Source organism: Physeter macrocephalus, chromosome 19 (assembly GCF_002837175.3).
Source record: "Physeter macrocephalus isolate SW-GA chromosome 19, ASM283717v5, whole genome shotgun sequence".
Classification (NCBI taxonomy): Eukaryota; Metazoa; Chordata; class Mammalia; order Artiodactyla; family Physeteridae; genus Physeter; species Physeter macrocephalus.
In genome coordinates this window covers 4,088,128-4,107,368 of record NC_041232.1, presented here as the reverse complement: position 1 = coordinate 4,107,368, position 19,241 = coordinate 4,088,128, and the positions used below count along the sequence as shown (strand labels likewise).

General features: G+C 57.9%; 1 protein-coding gene across 7 annotated transcripts in view; it reads left to right on the top strand.

Annotated features, from left to right (window-relative positions):
- OSBP2 (oxysterol binding protein 2) overlaps window positions 1-19,241 on the top strand; it is a 150,284-nt gene that overhangs the window by 96,639 nt on the left and 34,404 nt on the right. For all 7 annotated transcript variants that reach the window (XM_024120610.3, XM_024120609.3, XM_028480344.2 and 4 more), the window contains exon 3: window positions 17,197-17,453. In XM_024120610.3, coding sequence (XP_023976378.1) covers window positions 17,197-17,453 — 257 coding nt within the window. The remainder of the gene's footprint in view (window positions 1-17,196; window positions 17,454-19,241) is intronic.

Sequence of the window (19,241 nt, the reverse complement as noted above, 5' to 3'; positions counted from 1 at the left end):
GTGGGATCTTCCCAGACCGGGGCACGAACCCGTGTCCCCTGCATCGGCAGGCGGACTTTCAACCACTGCGCCACCAGGGAAGCCCTGTGGTATTATTTTTAGTATTCATTTTTTTCCTTTTATTAGCTCACAACTGTACATCTGTCTTCTCAGTGGCCACTCTAGGGTTTACATTATGCATCTTTAACTTATCACAGTCTTCCTTCAAATCATATACCATTTCAGCTATAAGTAAGAACCTTGCAACAATATATTTACTTCCATGGCCCCCACCCTTTCTACTGTGTCCTATTTTACTTTTGAAGATACACTTTTTTTACTTGCTCTATACAGTTATCTTTAAATGAAATTAAAAAATGAGAAAACCAGCATCTTTTATGTTCACTCACATACTTATTTTTTCTGTTACCAAACCGAACTTGGGTCCGCTCACCCACCGCACAGCAAAACCAATCTACTGACACTGGTTTGTGGTGAAGGAAAATTTGGTGCTTATTTGCAGGGCACCAAGCAAGGAGAACAGTGGCTTATGCTCAAAGACCCAAACAAGAGACAGATGGCTTTCAGGGAATGGTTTTAATTTAAAGGCAACATTTGAGGTGAGGGCTGCAGGGTGCATGACCTTCTTCAGATTGGTTGGTGGTGAGGTAACAAGGTGATGTTTCCAGAATCTTAATCATCAACCTCCTGGTTCCAACCATTCTGGGGTCTGCATCCTTGTGTTCAGCATATAGCTACCATCCTCCACCTGGGTGAGGGTCACCATCCTGCAGAACTCAAAGATATGTGTCAGATTGTTATGTATACCCCTTGAGGAGGAGCTAGGACTCTGGTTTTTTTTCTTTTTCCTTAAATTTATTTATTTATTTATTTTAATATTTGGCTGCATTGGGTCTTCGTTGTTGCGTGCGGGCTTTCTCTAGTTGCAGCGAGTGGGGACCACTCCTTGCTGTGGTGTGCGGGTTTCTCATTGCGGTGGCTTCTCTTGTTGCGGAGCATGGGCTCTAGGTGCACAGGCTTCAGTAGTTGTGGCACATGGGCACCGTAGTTGTGGCTCACAGGCTCTAGAGCGCAGGCTCAGTAGTTGTGGCACATGGGCTTAGTTGCTCCACGGCGTGTGGGATCTTCCCGGACCAGGGCTCGAACCCGTGTCCCCTGCATCGGCAAACAGATTCTTAACCGCTGCACCACCAGGGAAGTCCCAGGGCTCTGTTTTATGCTGGATATTGTCATTACTTGTCTTGCTTAACTGCTTTTCCTTTGTTTTTACATTCCCCCACCTCCCTAACTAGTAAATGCTTGTGCCTGCTCTTTGGAACTTAGGGAAGGTCTGGGGGACTAAAGCCTTTCTCCTACAAACAAGACTCAGAGGGGCTTTTGTATCTGGAAGTCCCTACAGGGTCCTGCCCGGTGTCATTTTTAGCCCTCTTCACTCCTTTGTCTGGATCTGAGTTTCCATTTGGTATCATTTCCTCTCAGCTTGAAGAACTTCCTTTAACATTTATTGTAGGTCAGGGAGCCACAAATTCTCTCAGGTTTTATTTGTCTGAACATATCTTTACTTCATCTTTATTTTTGGAGGACATTTTTATGAACTATAAAATTCTAGGTTTTTTTTTTCTCTCTCAGCTCTGTAAGGAAGCTGTTCCTTCTTTGCCTTCTGGATCATGTGCCCACTGCCCTGGCACATCCCCGTTCATGGCCCCAGCATCCAAATCCCAGAATCAAGCTGCCCATCAGATGACCGGGGGCAGCACCTCGCCTCACAGATCCCCAGCACCCCTGGCACTTAAGGAGGCCAGAAGTGGAGCCCACAGCACAGGGTTGTGGTGACCCGAGTTGGGGCTGCCCGGCAGAGTACTTCGTGAACTACGGAGTGACTTTGTGTTGCCAGCAAGCAGTGACCCTCTGTTGTTGCCTGGGTCTCTGCCTCAGGCTCACCTGCTCCAGAAAAGGGGCCTTTTGTAAGACACAGCCATTCCTTGGCCCCAAGTCCTCCGGCCCTAAGCGGCCTGAATATTCTTCAGCTCAGCATAGCCCAAAGGCCTCACGGCCCCCCACTACCTGTTCCATCAGTCCCTCCCCCTTCCAGCCAGGGTGGGCCTAGGACAAGGACACCAGAAAGTTGTCAGCCACAGTGACCTATTTAAGGGGAGCCCCGCCAGGCCAGCGTGGAGCCAATCGGAAATGGGTCTCGGGTGGAAACTTGGCCCAGAGATGTTGGATCTCTGCGGACCGTCTGGTTGTAATTCAAGCCCGCCTGGCTGTGGGGTTTCAGATTGTGCAGGACTGTGTTCTGATGCCCTTGCAGACCGCGTGGTACCTTTGGGTGGGTCCAGGTTTCTCCCTCAGCCCCGTGGCCTAAGTGAGAAGCCCCTGGGCTCTGTAGTTGAGGGGAAGGTCTCAGCCAGGCTCTGGGCACCTTGCGTCGCCTGGGCTATGAGGAGCCTCCCTGCAGGCTCAGGGAGCAGCTGCTGAGCAGGGGTCCCCAGGACTCAGGTAGAGAGCCTGCCGGCACAGCCCCAGGTGGGCAGGTGGCCCTCCTCTAGGGCTTTGCTCTGAGACAAGGTTCTTCCTTCCCCGCTCCCTCCCCCTCTTCCCTTGTCTCTGCTGGCTTTTCCCTCGCCTGGCCTCACAGTGGCTGTCACTTCCACCATGTCACCCTCCCCACGGTTCCCTGTGGCAGTATTCCCTGCCCAGGCACCAGCTCCTACTCACTAAGACTTGGCAGTTGGAAACAGCCCCCTTCTATTTTTAGGGACAATCACTTGCAGTTTCTTCGCAAATACCATCACACGTTGGAATTTCTAATTTCCATTTCTTTTAGAAAACAGAAAAGCAATTTCTTGATTTACAGTAAGCAGTGTATCAGCCAAGAGCCTGAGAATGATGCTTGCTGGCCCGACAGAAAATAGTTCTCCCCTGACAGAGGCTGGGCGAGCAGATGGTCAGAGCCAGGGGCCGTTGGGGAGGCGGGGGCCATGCCTTCATCCCTGCCCTCGGGAGCAAACGGCCAGCGAAAGCCCACCTCGTTTGTCTTTGGCCAAGCTCCTCGCAAGCAGGTTCCTTCCTGAATGTGGATTTTTCTGGGGCCTCACTATTTTCAGATTGATTTTCTGCCTTAGCAGTCACTGCTCAGGTAGCTCTTTCCCCTGAGCCAAGCCTTGGAAGCCACCTGCCCACAGTTGTGTCTGCACAGTCCTGCTGGTAGGGCCCCTCGGAGCTGTGAGGGGTGGCTGCCCTCCTCGTCCAGCAGGTGCGGGGACGGGGCTGGGGAGGCGACGGTGGACCTGGGCAGGGGCACAGCTGACTAATGGAGGAACGAGCTGTACAGAGGGCAGGGGCGCTGGTGACCGACGCCCTTGAGCCTTTTCCACTGCAGGCCTTTCCTCAGCCCTGTCTCCTTCCCCCGCCTCTGGGTCTGAGCCCCGCTTCTGACTCCCAGACCTGGGCTCTGCCTGCCTGGCTGGGATGCAGTTACTCTCACAATCAGCATTCTGATCCATCTCACGGTGGCAGGGCCTCCATGGATCCTGGCCTCTGGCCTGGCTCCCAAGGCTTCTTCATAAATGACCAGTTCTGCTGAATCATCAAATCTGGGGTGGGGTTGGGGTAGCTTGCTTGGTCACAGGGTTGTTTCTTCCCCCTCCCCCTCCCAGAGCACAACTAGCAGAGAAGCCCCCAGGCCCAGGGTCAAATGCACGTCCGCATTAAGGTCTGCATTAACCGTAGCTGGTGGCCCTTCTCTGCAGAGCAGTGTGGGTCTGCCCGGTAGAGGCCCTTCCTTTCAGGAGCAAACACTGGGGCCCAGAGAAGGGAGAGACCTGCTCAAAGTCACACAGTCTGTTGGTGGCTGAACCAACACTTAAGCTGAGGACCTGCCCACCCACCAGTCTCCCCAGCGACCTGGGAACATAGGAAACACAAAACAGAAGGCTAGACTGGGAATTGGAAAGCCTTGATGTCTTCCGGGTGCAGGAATGCCTTCTTCGGCCTCACTGACCCTCATCCCCAGCCTCCCCCTGTCAGTTCTGGGTTGGGGCTCCCAAGGATGTGGGTCACGAAGAGGACTGTCCACTGCCCTCCGTGTCCTCCAGGAGGAATGTTCAGATGCCTGCGAACACAGGGCCTGTGCCAGGCTCCTAGCTGCATGGACAGTGACCCAGAACTAGGAGAGGAACAAAAGGGCCTTTGGAGGAGCCAGACAGCCTCCAAAAATATCCCTACCTCCTGCCCCTTTCTCTCGGCCTCACTCTGAGCCGGGTCACTTTAAACACATTCTGCCAAGTGTACTCTTCTGGTGTTGCCATCAGAGACTGGTGGCCTTCCCTTCAGGTGACCCTTCAGGTGGCCCCCTCTGCCCACCTGGACCTCAAACCGGCAGGGAGCAGGCAGTCATGGTAACCTGGCTCCAGGTGTGCCTGGATCGCGGGGCACACGCCTTTCAAGTGACGAGAGTTCCCATCCACCCTCCTGGCCCCTGAGAGGTCCCTTGCTTGGGTGTTCCTGGTCGCCGGCAGTCATGGAATTGGAACAAGGGACAGTCCCCATAATGGGTAGCATGTGGGAGCGGGTGGAAAGAGATGCCACTGGCATCAGACAGGTTGATGAGGTTATCTTGAGGAGGATTGCTGGTGATTGTTTCTTTGCTACTTTGTGCTTTTCTCTACAGGACTTTTTGACTTTTCTACCTTCAGCGTGGCTCTTTTTTATAGCCAGGTAATAATGGCTGATATTCGTGGCCTCACTGTGGCAGACACTGTGTTAAGCACGTTACAGGCATTGACCCATTTTACAGATGAGGAGCTGAAGGTAAAGAAGTTAAGTAGCTGCGAGGTCTCGGGGGTGATAAATAGCAAACTGGGACTTGCAGGTCTGCTTGACTCCTAAAGGGGACAGCGTCTTACGTGGGCATTTAAATGAAAGGGGTGGCTCTGTCCCCTTTCTGTTTAAGACACAACTTGGCCTGTCCACCCTGCATAGAGTGGACTATGAGATTCCACCACCCAGGCAGGGCCTGTGGGTCTCCTCCTCACCCTCCCCACAGAGCTTGGCCCAGGGCCAGGCCCCCACTCACCACCCACAGCCAGAAGAAGCGGGAGGGCACTCTGAGGTCTGCAGGGCGAGAAAGAGGAACTTTGCAGGGACTGGGCAGCTAAGGGGGGTGGGTCATAGGGTGAGCGGGTTGTGATTGCTGCGTTCTCTCAAGAGCCAGGGGAAAACCCTGAACCTGTCACCGCTCACCTGCACACTGCCCTGGGGTTCACAAAATGCTTCCCACCATCGTCCCTTGTGGCATCTGTTCATTCAGCAGGTTTCTGCTGAGGTGTTTGGCACCTCCTGCATGCAGGCCCAGGAGGTGGAGATCAGCCAGGCAAACGCAGCCCCTGCCCCTCCAGGGCCCGTCGGGCTCCTAGGTGGCGGGACCCCTCTCCCAGCCCTGCCCCCCACCCCCCACCCCCGCCTCCTCCCTGACCCAGTCACTCTCTGTCATTGACGCCTAGAGGCCGCTGCACATGGAAAGCTCTTTAGCGTGATTACGTGGGCGTCCGATGATTTCCAAGGATAAGCAGCTGTGGCTCTCTTCGGGCCAGGAAAATGTAATCTGGCAGTTTCCAGTGAGCAGCTCAACTATGCTGGCACAGTCGTGGGTGGATCAGTGGGTGCTCGTGTGGGTCGGCAGACCTCGCTTCAGTTCAGTCCCACTTGCTTTGGCTGTGAGACAGGTGTTTGTGCTGAGCAAGATTAAACACTCCCACAGGTGGGGCTCCTTGTTGTTTATTAAAGGATCCTTCTCATTGGTCAGGGATCGCTGGACCCACAATGGGAAGCGGAGCGGGTGGGACCTGGCGGTGGGAGCCATTCTCTGGTGGGGAGAAGTGTGAGGTGGGCTCGGTGGCTTCCGAGGAGCTGTGCTCACGGCTGGGCTGAGGGCAGTGCTTCCCCCTGGCCGCGAGGGCAGAAAGAAGCCGTTCCGTGGTGTTCCCGCCACGGCCCCAGCAGCTAGCGCCATGGGGAGGCCACGGCTCATAACCTGATGGGATCTGGGGCAGCTGCTAACAAGTAACGACGTCGTGGAGAAACAGGACCAGAGGTGAGACAGCAACACCCAAACTGAAATTGTGTTATGTGATCAAAGGCTCGATTTCAACATGGAAACAAGGACGTTGTTTAATTTCCTGAGCTGGCAAGCCGAGAGAACTTTTTTCCTTTTCTTTGGTTACCCAGAAGGCAGTGCAGGGCCCCGGAGAGAGGGAGCCCCAGGAGCCGGATGCCTGGAGGCCACGTGAGCCCCTCGGCCTTGGTTCCCCAGTCTGCAGAGCTGGGAGGAGCACCTGGAGGTGGGGTGCAGGGTGTGGGGGACAGATATGGAGCACTGAGGAAATGTGTGGCTGGAGCCTCGGATTATGAGGTGTTAAAGTTGGTGAGGCCTCGCCAGCATCTAACCCAGCAGTTCTCACCCGGCTGCGGTGTGAAATCTCCTGGAGAAACTTTTAAAAAATACTGATGCCCTTCCTGCCACCAAGGCACCAGGTGGTCCCCCTGACCTGGAGGCTGGGCCTGCAGGGGGCTTTCTGTGAGCCAGGAGTGAGCAGACAGGTGGGATGGAGTTTAGAGGCTTGCAGTGGAGGCTTGGGGGAGCACGGCAGCCCCCCGAGGAGGCTCACTGTTGTCTAGGTGAGGCGGGCGCCTCGGGGAGGATCCACCGTGCTGAGACGCAGGTGGGTTCCTCTCTTGACATCAGCAGGTTGGAGGAAGAGGAGCATCTGTGCTCCAGCTGTCCCTCTCGTGACCCTTAAACAAGGGCTCAGGTGAGAGCAGCAGCGCCTCACCCCCAGTCAGCTGGCACCGGCAGGGGGTGGGCTGCAGTGTCTCCGCCCAAACCCAACTGGTGTGGGGTCCGGCCCTCACGCACCTGCCTCAGGTTGGCTGAGGGGCAGCCCACCTCTGCACCTTGGGACCTTGGGGCGAGACTCAAACCAGGACGGGGCAGATGAGTGAGTCTGGAGGGTGGGAGGGGGGGTGGTGGGTAGGACACCAGCTCTCTGCAGTGCTGGATCTGGGACAGCACCCCGTTCCTTTAGGAGACCCCGTGGAAACCCTGGGTAGGGTGGAAGCTCTGGGTGGGCTGGGTGCTCTGTGGGCCGGAGGGGGCTGTGGGTGGCAGGTTGGCTTCGGCATCTGAGAAGATGCCGTAATTGGAGCCTGCGCCTCTATTTTTAGGCTCCATCTCTGCCCCAGTGTTTATTTCCCTGGAGGTGGGCCCTGCTCCCAGAGCCGTCCATCATCCTGAGGATGCTGTGTGGCCCCGGGTCACAGCCCTCTGCTGAGGAGGAAGGCACCTGGTTCTGTGGGCGTCCTAGCCGTCACTTGCATGCACTTATTTTTCACCCGTCATTGTGGCTCGTGGCTCTGACCCTGCGCCCTAGCCCCCTCCAGTGAGAGGAAAGGGGGTTTGTTTCTTTGCTCTCTGAGATTTTTGCCCAGCCTTCCGCTGCTTGCTGGCCTCTACAGCCAGCCCAGGGGTCCCTGGGGGTGTTTTTCCTCGGGAAGATCAGAGATTCAGTCACCACAGATACTGGCCTACAGATTGGTGTTTGTGGGATGAGGTTCCTGCCCCTGCATCCCCGGTGGACTGGAAGCAAAGCCCGACTTTTGTGTCAGCCCGGGGCACCCATTCCTGGGGCCCCACCTCAGCCTTGTTGATAGCTGTCCAGGTTGGGGTGCCACCCCTGCACCCCTCTCCAGTGGAAGCTGCTGGAGAGCCTGAATGTGGTCTCACCCGGTTCCTGGTGCCCTCAACACACCCCATGCTGATCACCAGAGAGAGAGGAGGGGAGATGGGCCACAGAGGGCCCATAAAGGTCATATGATGCTGGTGCTCTGGCTTGTGTTTCCCATCTGCCTACCAGGGTTTCACGATTTATTATTTATTATTATCTGATTTTTCCATCAGATTAGATCCCTACATGCCTTCCGGTATCCTCAAGGCCAAGCTTCTCAGAGCTTTCAGTCACCTACCTCCTTGGCTGGGAGGGACGTCATTCATCCTATTTTTGGAAGTTTTTTTTTTTTTTTTAAATCACTGGTTCTTTTTTCTGCAGGACTAGTGCCCCACAGAATCTACTTTGGGAAAGACAGACCTGCTTTCCTTCTGGATTTCCCAGTCAGGAAGGACTGGCAGTACCTTGGTGGGGGGGGCACTCCCATTCCCAGGGGCCCCCAGTGGCTCCCTGTCTCGTCTGACCTGGTTCCCGTGCTTCACTCTCCAGCGCTGAGGCCTCCAACCTGCCTCAGGGGCTGCACTTCAGGGGTGCTCATCCTCAGGGCTCTGGCCCGTCCCACCGCTAGCCCAGAGCTCATCTCCCTGGAGCAGCACCCCCCTCCTGTATCACCCTCTTGCAGGGTGTGCCTGTAAGGCAGCCACCTCCTCCCAAGGCCTCTTGGGACCCTACCCCGGGGCTCCTGTCTGAGCCCGTCTCTGTCAAGACTAGGAGACCTCTCAGCCTCCCTCTCCCCATTGCCTGAGTGGGGCCCTGCTCCAGGGCAAAGGACCACAGGAGCAGTGTCACCCCAGGCAGGGTTCACCTCCCCACTCGCCCGGTCCAGGCCAGGTGGAGGTCACTGGCCAGCACAGGTTTCACCTCGGGCTGGGTGGAGTGAGCTGCTGCAGTCTCTCAGCCTCAGGGCCATGGGGGGTGGCAGATGCCATCAGACTCTTTGTAAAGACCACTCTGCCAATCCCAGCTCCACCACTCAGGAGCCTTGGGGTCTTGGGCACAGTCCATAACTCTCCACGCCACCCATTCCTCTCCTGGGTGTAGTTCGTGCAGCAAACTGTGTCATAACGTGGCAAAGTCATGACCCAAGGAAGCACAGGATAGGCTGTCACTGAGCAACAGGGCTGTAGGGTCTCAGACCCACCAAAGTCACTTGACCTCGTGGACCTGCCTTAAGGCCTGTTTCTGTTGTCAGCATCCAGCTGATTGGATTCTGCAATTGAATTTGGGCAGCTTAACAAACCTCCCGAAATCTAAATAACAGTCAGAAAACCTGTTGTAATTGAATTTTTGAGATGCTAACACTGCAAATTGGAAATGGCTGTTTTCTGCCAAGAGTGCAGGGCCCCGCGGTTCTCACTTGAAACCAACGCCCGCTGGCTGTGCTTGTCTCCTCAGAGGCCCTGCGGTGGGGTCTCTGCACAGCCAGACTGCGGGAAAGAGGGAGGCACTCCCTGCTCAAAGTTCTTAGTGTTCAGGCGAGATGAAAGCCCCCCATGGGGCCCTGGGGGCCCCAGGGAGGTGTGGCCACTCAGGGTCCCAGACCATGGCTGGAAGGCTGCAGGGCTTGGGGGTTAGGCCTTGTCCCCTCCCTGTCCTGAGGAGAGGGAGGGGAGCAGTGCCTGTCCCCATTAATCCATTAACCATGCTGCTGGGTCAGGGAGCACCGCTGGGTCAGGGCATGATGTCAGCATCGTCAGCTGCCGTTCTAAGTTGGGTCTCAGGCCACGGGCACAGCGGGGCCCACGCTGCACTGATGCAGGCTCCCTGCCATGGTGGAGCAGGGAGCAGGGATCCTTCCCCACCCTCCCTGTGCCCTCTCTTCTGTGGAGTGGCAGGGGGCTGGGACGGGGCCAGCCTGGGGTGAGCAGGCACTCAGACAGCATGTGTCCCGTCCCCCCCGCCCCTTCCCCACACCAGCCAGTGGCACTCCTTGGCTGTCTGCTGGCCTCCACCTGCCTTGCGCCACCCACCCATGGATGGCTGTGGGTCCCCTTGTGTGGCTGCCTCCTCCCATGACTCCTGGCCAATGGGACAAGGCTTCTCTCTTATCCCCCTGACCCCCTCTGGGCCCTGCCCGCTCAGTGGCCTAGTGCCTGGCTAGCAAGTTTTGTACCTTGTCATCCAAGAAGCCATCACCTTCTTTTTACATTTTTGGATGTTACTCCCATCAGCCGGAGGCAGGTCCAGGGGCAAGTGCTGGGGAGCCCGAGGGAGGGAGCCCGAGGGCTCAGGGCAGTGCTCAGGTGAAACGATGGGTACTGGGCCTTGGGGAGCAGCCATCTTTTTTAAGAAAATTAATTTATTTTATTTATTTATTATTTTTGGCTGTGTTGGGTCTTTGTTGCTGCGTGCGAGCTTTCTCTAGTTACGGCAAGTGGGTGCTACTACTCGTTGCGGTGCATGGGCTTCTCGTTGCAGTGGTTTCTCTTGTTGCGGAGCACAGGCTGTAGGTGCGCGGGCTTCAGTAGTTGTGGCGCGCAGGCTCTAGAGCGCAGGCTCGGTAGTTGTGGCGCATGGGCTTAGTTGCTCTGTGGCATGTGGAATCTTCCCGGATCAGGGCTCGAACCCGTGTCCCCTGCATTGGCAGGCGGATTCTTAGCCACTGGGCCACCAGGGAAGCCCCGGGAGCAGCCATCTGCAGACGGAGGAGAGGAGGAAAGAAATCTGGGGAGTGGCAAGGAGGTGGGAAAGCCATGGGGTCTCCCTGGCACTGGATGGGCTGAAGAGCCAAGAGGAAGCAAGGGCGTGGAGCGCAGGCAGAGCATGGCCTGGCTGGGCGAGGGTGGGGGGTCCCTGGCTTCCTGGCACCTAGAGGTGGATGAGCCATCTGAATGTCCCTCCCTGTTCAGAACCCTGCTGGTGTCCCTGGACGTGTCTCCCCACCTCCATAGGCCTGTCCCCTTCCGCTGCAGTCCTGTCCCTCTGCCAGGACCCATCTAAGCACCACCTCCCCCCAAACCTTGTCCTGCCCAGCGCTGGGTGGGGGTGCAGAGAGGGAGGCGTGAGTGCTGGGCTTCCCCAGCCTTCACCTCACGTGTCCTGAGGCCCCTCCTCAGCCAGTGCTGCTGTCACTCTTCTCCAGCCACAGTGTGTGAGGGGAGGGGGCCCTGGTCATCCTGTGCCTTGACCCCGAGGAGCTTGTGGGCAGGCGAGGGCAAAGCCAGATTCCCCAGAGAAACAAGCAAGAGATAGTGCAAAATGGGGCAGCCACAGGGCCCCTGGCTCCCACGTCCCCACCATGTTACCTCCCCCACCTTCCAGACCAATCTGTGCAGCCTTTTGGTTTCTTGGTTTCAAAAAGCTGCCTCCCCACCCAGAAACTTGATCCATTTTCCTCAAAGATGGGGAAAAAAAGCTCCACTTCTAAAAATAGCCCACCTGGCTCTGCTCTGCTGGCTGCTTCCATGGCAACCCACTCCTTCCCAGGAGTTCCAGGTGAAAGAGGGTCCTGGCCCTGGTGCGGGTGCCCAGTGGCTCCTCAGCTGCAGCCGGCTACTGAAGGGTTCAAGGAGACCCCCCAAGCGGGGGCGGGGGCACAGCAGAAACACCGGGGCTCCCTCTGGCTCCAAGCCTCTATGATTTGAAGTAAACTCAAGACTGGTTATGTGCAAAAAGTGAGCTATGCTGATGAGGGTGACGGTTATTGGTGGGTGGGGGGCCAGGAAGTCCCAGCTCTTCCCTGGCTGCACGCTGGGGACTTAAATCCTTTTCCAGAGCAGGTATGAATATCCCCAGAGTATGGACGAGCACTCTTAGCCAAGACCATGTGGGGTTGAAGCAGGACTGCCTGGCCCAGAACCGGGCTCCTCCGCTGTCCCAGGCCACCTCCCTGAGCAGTCAGGGAGGCATGTGTGCCAGGCCTGAGGGGAGAACAGAGAGACCTGTGAGGTCTCTGTGCCCAGGTGGGAGTCTCAGTGCTTATCTAGGGAGCATCCAGGGACCACCCCTCAGGGCAGTAAGTCAGAGTACTGATTAGCTTCTGGTGTTGCTGGCAATCCTTGGCTTGCAGATGCTTCACTCTAGTCTCTGTGTCATCACAAGTGTTTCTGTGTCTTTGCTCCTCTTCCTATAAGGATGTCAGTCATATTAGATTAAGGACCCGCCCTATTCCAATATGACCTCATCTTAACTAATTATACCTGCATCAGCCCAAATAAGGTCACATTCTGAAGTTCCAGTAAGGGCATGATTTTGCGGGGGGACACTAGCCAACCCAGGATAGCCCCTAAGGGTTGGAAGCTCATGCACTTGGGAAGCTTGCCATGGATGGGAGGCCACTGCCGTACTCTGCTGGCCTGGCCGGGATGGACAGAGAAGTTGTGACTGCTGCCTTGTAAACACGTTGGTAACCCGAGTTTTAGGAATTTATTCTCATCTAACAAAAAGAATTCATTCTTGCATTTACCTGGTGAAAATCAGTGGGCATTTCAGGAGTTCGTGCTTTTCTAGAAATGGTCGTGTCTGAGAACAGGCTGGAGCCCTTTATTCCACGGTCATTTGCTGCACGTGATCCCTCCATCCCCAGAGCTGCCTGCACCTTACCTCGAACGCTGCCCCTGGCTTGGAGGCTGGATTGATTGTTCTTTCCATGTTCCACAGTCTGGAGCTGCTGTTTGCTTTTGTCACTTTAGCCAGGGAGCCTCGGGGTGCCACTGGCTGAGGAATGTCAGGTCTGAGTTCCCCAGGAAGTCTTTCTCATTAGGAGGTGCAGGCTCATTGGCTCAGAGTTGCCTGGGGAAGAAGAGCAGAGTCACCTTCCCCATCTGCCAGGCCTGCTTCCTGGTCTCAGAAGCCACAGGCTTTGCATCTGGTGGGGCAACTCACTGGGTTCCTGCTGAGTCGCTTTTCTGTGAAGGTTTGATCTGAACGTTAGAAGCACACCCGGAGCAGCAGCGCAAGACAGGCAGGCAGAGCAAGGCCTGGGGAAGCAGGGGTTCAGGACGATGGCCCTGGCAGCTGGGGCCGGGAGGATGGGAGGGCAGGAGCTCCTGCCGCTTGCCCCCTGCTTGGGCCTCCCCTTTGCCCCCTCCAGCTCTCCAGTCCTTCCTCTGTCACAGACCCTCCAGTTTGTCTCCCTGGGGTCACTGTCCTTGGAGGCTGGCTGTGCAGGGATGTGGGCTCCTGTTCTCTGGCTGCTGGTGGTCTTGGCCAGATGCTTCCTGTCCTGAACCTCAGCCCTCCCGCTGAGATGAGGGTGTGGGTGGCAGGGTCTGCAGTCCCCCCGCCACCCCCAGTGCAGACATTCTGGCTCTGTCCTCTTCCTGGTGAGGCTGACAGTCTCAGGAGGGGTGGGGGAGGAGGGTGAGATGATGTAGGCTAGCAGGGAGAGGGCAGGGCAAGATGCTCCCGTTAGTGACCCCCTCAGTGTGGCCTGTGCTGAGAGACGGGGGGAGGGACACCAGCCCCACCACTTACTCTCCGTAGGACCCGTCCTGCTCTGAGCCTCTGCTTTCTCACCTGTAAAATGAGGACGCTAAGGGTGCAAAGATTAAGTGAGTTATTTGTCCGGTGCTTCAAGAAGTGCCGGCACCTTGTGTATGCCCTGCCACTACTGCCACTGTCCATTGCTGCCACCGTCCATTGCTGTGGCTGTTTGCTGCCGGACGCCGCCTTCCCACCCAGCCCTTCATGGCTGAGCAGTAGGAAGCTGCCTCTTCCAGAGCTTGCTTCCCGAGCTGCTGAGACTGGGCTGGGTCTGAGTGCAACTCATGCAGCATTTCCCGGGGCGCACCAGCTGGTGCAGAGCCAGCCAGAGGCCAGCATGAGTGGAGCAAGACAACTGACCGCAGGGAGCTCGGTGGGGGCGGGTGAGGGGCCCTGCAGGCCAGCGTGTCCCGGGGAGAGCGGGAGAGACGGGCCTCGTGCGCAGGGGTTGAGGTTCGGCGTGGAGGATGGCAAATGATCCTCGCCAGGCAGAGGGCATGTGCCATGTGCACTTTGGGCTCCCCTAACCGGCCCCTTGCTCACACCCACTGCCCGGTGAAGGGGATCTCCTGTCCAGTCCGGCCTCCTCCACCCTCAGCCCCGTGCTGGCACCTGAGCAGACCTGAGTGCCCCTCCCCACCACGCAGGGACGGCAGGCTCCTCACGTCAGCGGCTGGGGCAGACGTGTGAGCACCCCCACCCCGGGGAGGTGCCCTGGAGCTCAAGCCTCTGCTCTCCGACCACCTCATTTTTCCTACACCGGGGGCAGCCTGGAAGCTCCTCCGCATAGCTGCTCTGTGCTGAGTCCTGGCCTTCACATGAGCTTTGAGGCAGGCCAGGGCTCTACCGTGGGTGGATGTGTGGCTTCGATGTGGTCCTAGATTCCAGTTGCTGCTATTCTTGTATTTATATAGTTGCAGAATTTCTGTAGGATTTTAAGTCCATGGATAGTTCAGTGTCTGCTGTGTTGTTGGGATGTGGATTGTTACTTTGTTCCTCTCAGATGCTCACTGTGCCTGAGTTTTATTCCCAGTGGGAGTGGGGACAGTGAAGATGTGTGGGGTCAGAAAAGCCTGAGAACCCCCAAGGCCACAAGCTTGAGAACCACAGCCTAAGCGACTTTGCACGTATGAGTGTTTTCCTTCCTTGGACGACATGCCCCACCAGCAGAGCTCACGTCCGGGGGGCAGGTGCGGGTGTGGGGGGCAGTGGAAGCCGAGGAGCCCTTTTCATGACTCTTGATGGGTAACTGCCAGTTCCTCCCTCAGAAAGCACGAGATGAGTTAATGCCATCTATTCTTTTTGCTACTTTGAGGAATGTCACATTGAGCGGCTTCATTTGCATCTCTGATGTTGAGCTTCATCTGTGTGTCCCACATGGATTTACTCCTTGCAAAGACCCCTGACCCTGAACTGAGACCTGGGACTCAGCCTGGCCACAGTTCACCATTTGGGGGCCAGGGTCCCCTTCATTGTTCAGCTCTGCCCTTCAGTCTGTCACCAGCCTCCTCTTATCCACGGACCTCTGCTCAAATGCCCACATACTCCGTTTTGCCAAGGGATGAAGGCCCAGGCTCCTTAGCTGTGCCCTCTACCCTCTCCAGCTAGCTCCTCTGTGCCCCAGCCCTACTGCTCACGTCCTTCTCCAGACCCTGCCCTTCTGTGTGTGACCTGCCGCTTCCATGCAGGCCTCCTGGGATGCACCCAAGATCATTCATCCAGTCACTCCTCTCGCCCCTCCCCCCCACCCTCCCTCATTCTGATCTCACTGTCCCTCTGAGAGGTACTCTGCCTGCGCATCCCCAGAGAACAGACTTTGCTGGTCAGGTGTCTTCCCATCCCTCCCCCAGCAACACAGCCAGCAACTTGGGGGCAGAACAAGCACTTTCCTGTGTCCCTGGCAGCTGGACCTGAACTCAGACCCTAAGAGCTGCTTGCTAAGGTACGGTTACCCACCCTCTGCCCATCCCGCAGGAAGCTGCTCCGAGTTAAGTTGGTCAGTTCTTTCTCAGAGCACAAGGGGTCACTTTCAGGCTGACCCGCAGTCAGCATGCCCCCGTGCGCCCCTCCCAGTGCCCAGCGGCAGCCGTGCTGACTGGTTGGTGCCATTCTGGTTGTTTGACACGTTGAACCTGGAAAGTGAGAGGAGGTTGCGTTGTAACTGAGATCCTAGGCTCTGAAGCCGGACAGGCCTGGAGGCTCCAGAATTTCCCCGCCTGTGGCCCTGGGCAATTTCAAAGCACCTTTCTGCCGCTCAAACCTACCTCACTGGGTCATCAACGTGCATTAACCAAGGCAGCGCCTTGCCCAGTACCTGGCACCCAGGAAGGCAAGATACGCGTCAGCCATCGGAGCCTTTCTAAGGTGATCCAGAGAGGAAACAACTCCGTGCAGAGCCCCCTGGGCTCAGATCCAGCACTGCCCCCTTGATAGCAGGGCCCTAAACCGGTGGCTTGGTGTCTCAGAAGCTGCGTTTTCGTGCCTGCAGAGTGGGAACAGCTGCTGTCTGCTGGCCACTGAGGCTCAGCGTTCACACTGGTCAAGCGAGTGGCCCAGGGCCTGGCCCGGCACGTGTGGTCTCCAGACACTGGGTCATTTCAGGGCTGCAGTTGGGCTGGATGGGGTGGGCGAGCCCTGCCCCCAGCCTGGATGCTGCCCCTTGCCGCCTCCTCGCTCCGGGCACCCCTCCGAGGCTGGCCAGGCCCTGTCCCCAGCTCAGGGCATGTGCGGAGCAGTGTCTCAGCTGTGGCCACCCCCATACACCCTGTCTGCCACGGGAGGAAATCTGTTCTCTCACAATGCATCCTTTTTTCAAAAATTTCTATCTTGGGTTACAGATTTCCTTCACCAAAAAAAAAAAAAAAAAAGTTTCTTGCTGATTATTTCTGAATCAAGGCATCTCGGGCACCGCTCGGCAATTACAGCCTCTGTACTCACAGGCCAGCGTCGAAGTAGCAGCAGGGCCCAGGCCAGCTCCCCACCCCACCCCACCCCACCCGCCGCAGAGCACCCCGGAGGCTCCCACAGCCCCACGCCCCTTTGGACACAAGCTGGGCTGGCAGCGGGCCAGGCTCCAAGGTACCTCAGACTCCCAGGAAGGGGTGCCGAGGGCACCTGGGGTCGAGTAAGCAGGGAGGGGGTGGGGTGTGAGCACCTGCCTGGCGCCTCATGGAGGCCCCCAGGCGTGAAGAGGGTGGCTCTGGAGGCAGACAGACTAGCCAGGGGGCCTGGGCCAGGGCTTCACCTACCTGAGCCTCATCACCTGTCTGTCCCCTGGGAGTGGTACAGTCCCTACCCTGACAAGGCCATTGAGAGGCCACAGCCAGTGTCTCCACACACAAGAGACACCCATAGGTGAGCGTGGCCTTGCTCCTCAGGGGAGACCTGCAGGAGGGGGTCACCAGTCGCAGTGGGGAGGGAGCTGTGACTGTGGCCTGCGGGGGCCTTCAGGCCGGCTCTGAAGATGGGGCGGCATTGGGCTGGGCAGGGGGGAGACCTCTGAGGAGCTGGGGGTGGTGAGGAGGTTCCAGGCAGTGGGGACACAGTGGGGACACAGAGGGAAAGACCCGAAGCACAAGCACTCGTTGTTTGCAGGGACCGGGGGTGGGCGGACAGCGGAGAGCATGGTCAGGTTGGCGGGGGAAGCATGGGCCAGCCCGGGCTGGGCCTGTGACGCGGGGACAGTGCCCGGGCTTCATTCAGGGTCTGTGGGATGGGAGCCGCTCCCACACAGCCGTCTCCACCTCTTCACCCGGACAGCCCACCCCTGCCTGCACATCAGCTTAGGGGGTGCTGGTGCCCCCTGCAAAGCACAGCCCAGGCCCTGTCATTCAAGCTGGTCCCCTCTTCCATCCCCCGCCACTGACTCCAGAGGGGCTGTGCAGACACCTCACCCTGGCCGGGAGCCGGGAGCAGGAGCCGGCACCTCCCGGGCCTCTGGGTGTGTGTTGCTCCTTAAGAACCATGGCGACCCCGCGTGTCTCCACAGATGACTCTGGGGACGACGAGGACGGGACTGCCTCCCCAGCTGACAAGAGCGAGCTACACGACACCATCAAGAAGCTCTCCCTGAAGCTGGACGACCTCAGCACGTGCAATGAGCTCGTGGCCAAGCACGGGGTGGCACTGCAGCGCTCCCTGAGCGAGCTGGACGGCCTCAGGATCCCCTGCGAGAGTGGCGAAAAGCTGAAGGCGGTCAGCGAGCGGGCCACCCTCTTCCGCATCACTTCAAATGCTATGATCAACGTGAGTGTCTGCCGGCCTGCCGGCCCGGCCCAGGGCCCCAAGGGGGAGGTGGCTCCCCGGTCCCCGGGTGGGTGGCCAGGGTGAGGGACAGGCCAGGGCTTGCTCTTGCTCTCGTCATCCTCCGTGTCATCTCATCCACGCGCCGTCACAGGGTGAGGACGCTGTTTCTCGTTGGGATGATCAACGTGAGTGTCTGCCGGCCTGCCGGCCCGGCCCAGGGCCCCAAGGGGGAGGTGGCTCCCCGGTCCCCGGGTGGGTGGCCAGGGTGAGGGACAGGCCAGGGCTTGCTCTTGCTCTCGTCATCCTCCGTGTCATCTCATCCACGCGCCGTCACAGGGTGAGGACGCTGTTTCTCATTGTTGGGTGGAGCTCGGAGTTGGGGGTGAGACCCGGCTGAGCCCGCAGGTGGTTCAGGCCTGGGCGAAGAAGGCAGCGCCCAACCTGAGCAGCCGGCTCAGCACACACAGTAGGGACGCGGCTGCCGCGTTTTTCCGCAACAGCTGCTGCTGCTCTTTCCCCCAGTACGTGGCCCAGATGCAGCAGGATTGGGACCTGTAACCATGGGGAGCTTGCATGTGTGGTGGGGGTCCCTCAGTCAGAAGAGCTTTTGAGTTGAGGCCACCGCAGTCGTGCCAACCTGATAGTAAGTAGCTGAATGAGGACCCACGTCTGTGGACTGAGGGGTTCAACCCCAGGAGTTTCCCTTTTCCACGGGTTCTGGGAGCCACACAGCTGTGACCGCGAACCGGGAGGGTCTCTCCGTGGTGGCAGAGAGTACAAGGCTGAACCGAGCTTCTGGGCCCTTCCTCTTTCTGCCTGATGAGTGTTCCCCAGAGGTGCATGTGCTCCCTCTGGACTGATGTGTCAGAGGAGGCCACAGCCTCCTCCCAAGGACAGCCCCCAGGATGAGCACATCCCAGCCAGGATGGCACCGTGGGAGCTGGGGGCCAGAGCACAGAGGTGTGGGGAGATGGAGGCTGCCTCAGAGGAGGTGGGTCCAGAGAACGCGGTTCAGGCAGGCCAGTCAGGCTGGCCACAGAGACAGTGGGCAGTACCAGTGCCCAGGTGAGCCCCAGCTGGGGGACTCAGCCTCCAAAGCAGGGGGGTCAGAGCAGAGACTAGGCTCTCCGTCCAACACCAGGAAACCTGAGGGCAGGGTGGGAAGGTGGAGGCTGGAGCCCACTGCAGGCCAAGATCCTGTACCCTCTTCCCAGACTCCAGCGAAACACGCACAGGTGCCCACAGGTGTGGACTTTGTCCATGGCGTTCAGGGGTGCAGTGGCGCCCACGTGCCGAGAGGCTGCTGGACCACAGCTCCGTGGCCGCCCTGCTGTTTGGCCCTGTCACTGGTCTTCTCTCTCCTTTTCCTGTGTCCACCCTCTTGGCCCTCTGGCCTTCTTACAGCCCCCAGACTCTAGGGGCCTGGGTCACTGTACTTCTTCCGGTGACAGGCACCGATATCGAGCATTTAAGGCATAATGATGCATTTGTGCTTCCCCGCGGTTTCCCTGGCATGGCCTCCCCACATGCGGAGACTAAAGCCGCATCGTCTTGAGTAAGCAGTTTTGGTTTTTCCCAGATAATGCGCTGCTCAGCTGGCGTCTCTAGCGAAAGTATTTTATCAGGCATCAGAGGCTCATCTGTGTTTACGAAGCGATAAAAACAGCTCGCCACCTAAGTGCGTAATGAATTGTTTGATGGGAGGCTCAGGCCCCTGGGGTTGATTAGCAAGCCTGTTAGCAGTTCTGGCACCAGGAGAGCCGGACCCAAGTGATGGAGCCTGCACCC